The sequence below is a fragment of the Lycium ferocissimum genome, unplaced genomic scaffold (assembly GCF_029784015.1).
Source record: "Lycium ferocissimum isolate CSIRO_LF1 unplaced genomic scaffold, AGI_CSIRO_Lferr_CH_V1 ctg10061, whole genome shotgun sequence".
Lineage (NCBI taxonomy): Eukaryota > Viridiplantae > Streptophyta > Magnoliopsida > Solanales > Solanaceae > Lycium > Lycium ferocissimum.
In genome coordinates this window covers 11556-16099 of record NW_026713131.1, presented here as the reverse complement: position 1 = coordinate 16099, position 4544 = coordinate 11556, and the positions used below count along the sequence as shown (strand labels likewise).

The 4544-nt window shown below is 41.3% G+C and overlaps 1 protein-coding gene across 1 annotated transcript; it reads right to left on the bottom strand.

Moving 5' to 3' along the window:
* Positions 1–675: 675 nt before the first annotated feature.
* LOC132041379 (uncharacterized) lies at positions 676–1209 on the bottom strand. The gene is made up of 2 exons (XM_059432091.1): positions 997–1209; positions 676–885 (listed from the first exon to the last, which is right to left on the bottom strand). Exons 1-2 carry the CDS (start codon positions 1207–1209, stop codon positions 676–678), a joined length of 423 nt encoding a protein of 140 aa, XP_059288074.1.
* Between the last annotated feature and the right edge of the window lie 3335 nt (positions 1210–4544).

Genomic DNA, 4544 nt, shown 5'->3' with positions numbered 1-4544 from the left:
AACCAGTAACAGTTCGTTGAGGCACCAATTCATTCTTCTCATTCTCTACTACAGTCATGCCCCTTTTCTTCGGAACAAATTGTACAGGACTTACCCATTTGCTATCAGAGATGGGATAAATAATGCAGCTGTCAAGCCACTTGATTACCTCTTTCTTCACCACCTCCTTCATGATCGGGTTTAGTCATCTCTGGCATTCAACACTAGGCTTGATGTCCTCCTCTAATAAGATTTTGTGCATGCAAAATGAACTACTAATACCTCGAATATCAGCTATCGACCACCCAAGGGCTCGGATTCGATCTCTTAACACTCGTAACACACGTTCAACCTGTACATCAGTTAAATAAGCAGAGAGGATTACAGGCACTGTGTCTCCACTGCCCAGTAATGAATAGAGAAGATGAGGGGTTAATGGCTTCAACTCTAGAACTAGAGCCACTTCGATAGATGGTTTTGGCTTCTTCCATGACTCTGGTCTGTCTAGCTCCTCAAACGGTGTGTTTGCTTGTAGATAAGCATATGAAGTGCCAAGGATGCTAAGACACTCCTCGACTTCTGCATCAATCGTCAATTCTTCCCCATACACCAAAGCTGTCTCCAAAGGATCTCGTGAAGCTAGAAAGTGATCTAACTCTGCATTAGTGAGCTCGGGCTCCACCACGAAAATCATCTTCAACTCCTCATAATGGGCTGAAGCTTGGTAGATTTAAACACATCAAAATTCGCCTCTTGTCTATCAACTGTCATGGACATCTTCCCATCTTTCACTCGGATCATAACATCAACAGTAGCTAAGAATCCTCTCCCCATAATGAGAGGAACACTCTTATCTGCCTCATAATTAAGTATCACAAAATCAACTGGCAGAATAAATGGGCCTACCTTCACAAGAACATCCTCAATAATATCATTAGGATAAGCAAGAGATCGACCAGCCAGCTATAACGTAATAGTGGTTGGCCCAGGCTCACCCAAGCCCAACGTTCGGAACACAGAGATGGGCATCAGATTAATACTAGCACCCAAATCACACAATTCTAGTCCAAGTTCAATGTTGCCAATAGTAATTGAAATCGTGAAGTTGCCCGGATCTTTCAACTTTGGAGGAATTTTACTCCTCACTCTAGAACTGCACTCCTCAGTAAGTGCAACAGTCTCAAAATCTGTCCAACGCCTTTTGTTCGCAATCACATCTTTGATATACATAGAATATTTTGGAACTTCTTGCAAAAGCTCTACCAAAGATATGTTGATGTGTACCTGTTTTAAGAGTTCAAGAAATTTCTTGCAAGCCGAATCTGCTCTCTGTTTCTGAAGTCACTGTGGAAAGGGAGGGGGTGGTCGAACAACTTCCTCTACATACTCCTCTGCAACTGCCTACTTTGTTTCAGCTCGCTTAGCTGGGATCAGTTCTGCTTCCGCTATGTTCTTCTTTTTTGGAGCCACTTCTTCATGTTCTCTACCATTCCTCAAGGTGACTGCCTTGCATTCCTTTGGATTTGTTACACCTCGTATCTTCGAAGAAGCACTTATCAAATTTGAAACATAAGTACGTTGAGTTACAGTTAAGTAAAATAACTTTGGAATACAAGGAGCAAGCATTATTAAGTATACTTAATGAGTGAAGGATGCATATAAGGTATACTGGAAGGTTTTATAAGGAAATGAGTGGAAGAAATGGAGTAGTACGACTTTGGAGAAAGGATGGGTAATGTTTTGTATGAAAATTTTGGTCTAAATTGAGGGACGAATATCTCTTAGCATAAGAAGTGGTTTGAAGTGAAACAAAGGCCTAAAATGAAGTTCGTCGAGTCTAGTTTCCAACGCAATGAACCTCTTGTCTATAGGATATCGGAGTAGAGAATTACGGACGTTACAAGTTCAGATGACAGAGCAGAAACGCGTGCTACAGTAATGCTACAGTGACCCCGACCCGAATTTGACCCCTATAAAAAGGGTAATAACCCTCTTTTATCACCAGATTTTAGCCCAGAAATTGAAGAGAGAGAGAGAGAGAGAGGAAAACAAAATGTGAGCAATTTTCAAGCAAATGGGAGTAGTAGTTTAGGTCCGGGTGACGCATGGTTGTGATTCTAGTATTGTTTTGCGGTGGATTTTAGCGTGGATATTGAGGATATTGATTTCTTAACAAGAAAAAAGGTATGAATCTTTTTCTTTTGGTATTATTTAAGGCTTATTTGCGGAGATAAAGTCGTTAAATAATTGTATAGTAAGTTGGTTAGTTCTAGAAGTTGGAAAACAGCGTGTGGGCTGTTTTATGGTACATATTGGTGTTGGAAATGATGTTATTGATGTTTGTATTGTTGTTGTTGTTGTTGGTTGCTGAATTGAGATTCCGGGCTAGGCATATAAACAGGGGAGATGCTGCCCGATTTTCAGCAGAATATAAAATAGTTTGACTTGAGAGCTTCGCACAAAAATACTACAATGAGTCTAACAATTGTGTGAATCCTCTTAAAAGTAGACATGCGAGCTCGGACGAATAACTATAGATAATTAGAGGCTGAACAGGTATGTTAAGGCTCATCCCTTTCTTTCAAAGGCATGATTCCTATGTTATGATTCCATAAATGTTTCCATAACCGCCTTGTTTTCAAAAGCTCGAAGTTTATGACTCTTAAAGCCTCTTATGATGTTAAATGGAATTTGTTCGTATGATGATTGTGACGATGATGACGATTCTCTTCTTTTGAAACTTCGAAGCTATGATTTGAGGGCATTATGAGATTATTGAGCCATTCTATGAATCTCTTAACCGTACTTATTGTTGATGGTCTCACCTCATGCTACTCGTTCCATCGAGGTGAGATATAGCGAAGATAATGATTTTATTTCCAGTGCTATCTAAGTTCATGATTCTCGAGACTCCCTTGACATTTTCGATTTCATCTTACGATGTTTGATTCTTCAAGGAATGATATAGTGACAATGGCAATGCTAATGATGATGCTGATTTCATTTATGTATTTTTATGTGTATGTATGTATGTATGCATTACATCCCACTGATCAGCTGGGGATAACACTGCGCCAACAAGGCCGGGCAAGATAATCCCATGCCTACATAGCCGGGCAAGATAATACCGCGCCTACGTGGCCGGGCAAGATAACACCGCGCCTATATGGCTGGGCAAGATAACACCGCACCTATATTGCCGGGCAAGATAACACCGTGCCTTAATGGCCGGGCAAGATGCTATATCTATTACCGTGCCTTAATGGCCGGGCAAGATGCTATATCTATTACCGTGCCTTAATGGCTGGGCAAGATGCTATATATATTACCGCGCCTTAACGGCCGAACAAGATATTATATATGGATATATATATGGAAAAGTCTTTTTTTAAAAGCTAAGCATGCACGAGATTCGCCTTAAAGGGGCATTCAGAGACACAGGTTGATCTTTTTTATATTACTTTTTCTTCAGACGCTATTATATTATTTTTCATGTTCGGTATCTCTTACTATGCTACTATTCATGCCTTACATGCTCAGTACATTGCTCGTACTGACGTCCCTTCTTATGGATGTTGCGATCATGCCCGCAGGTGTAGATAGACAAGACGAGGATCTTCCATCGTAGGTACCGCCTGGGTTACGATTATGGTTGGAGCTCCACTTCTTCCTGGCGTTGAGTCCGGATGCATATATGTTTGTATGATTTTTGTTCGGGGCATGTCGGGGCCTTGTCCCGACTTTTATACTTCGGGCGTGTTCATAGAGGCTTTGCGTAACCTCTCGTGTGTAGTTTCGTTATGTTCTGTCGGTTGTTATATTGGCGTCGTGGGTCCATTGGACATATATTCATACATGATATTATGCTCATATCTAGCCTTAGCCTTATTTTGTCATTCGAGACATAGAGAACACAAGTTATAAGTTAGTTCGCTCGGTTTTCGTAAGGTGCCGGGTGCCAATCACGCCTTACCAAGGGTGGGGTGTGGCAAATTGGTATCGGAGCAATTCTGTCCTAGGGTTATCTGCAAGTCGTGTCTAGCAGAGTCCTGTTTGTGGGTGTGAAGCCGGCCACATTTATAAACAAGAGGTTGCAAGGCATTTAGGAATGATTGACCTTATTTTCTCATCTTAGATCGTGCGGGAGAGCCAAGTCATAGGAAATGAAATTTCTTGTACTAACCCTTGATTTCAGCGGAAGAATGGTGTTGATAAAGGAAGAGGATGATGATATTAGGATTACAGAGGTAAGTCACTTTGTTGAAATTTGTCACACCCCAATTTCCGTTAGGGCGTGACGGGCACCCGACCCTTACTTAGGGCCGAGCGAACCCGCTGACTAACGTAACACTCATACCCATACTGGGCCCACAAAACATAGCATACACACACGTAATGAAAATTTTTCGTAAAACAAACATGCCTCTCGTTTTTTCAAACCAAATAAAATCACTGCAATATAAGGCATAACAAAGATTTCGGCTTATATAGCCGCTTGCCAAACACATCGGTAACATAATACATACAAACACACCGGCTTACGTAGCCGCTTACAAGCCAGAACA

Coding starts and splice junctions, on each gene's coding strand:
- LOC132041379 (XM_059432091.1), bottom strand. CDS start 1,209: ATGTATATCAAAGATGTGATTGCGAACAAAAGGCGTTGGACAGATTTT. Junction 886..996: donor TTAATCTGATGCCCATCTCT/GTGTTCCGAACG, acceptor GTTCTTGTGAAG/GTAGGCCCATTTATTCTGCC.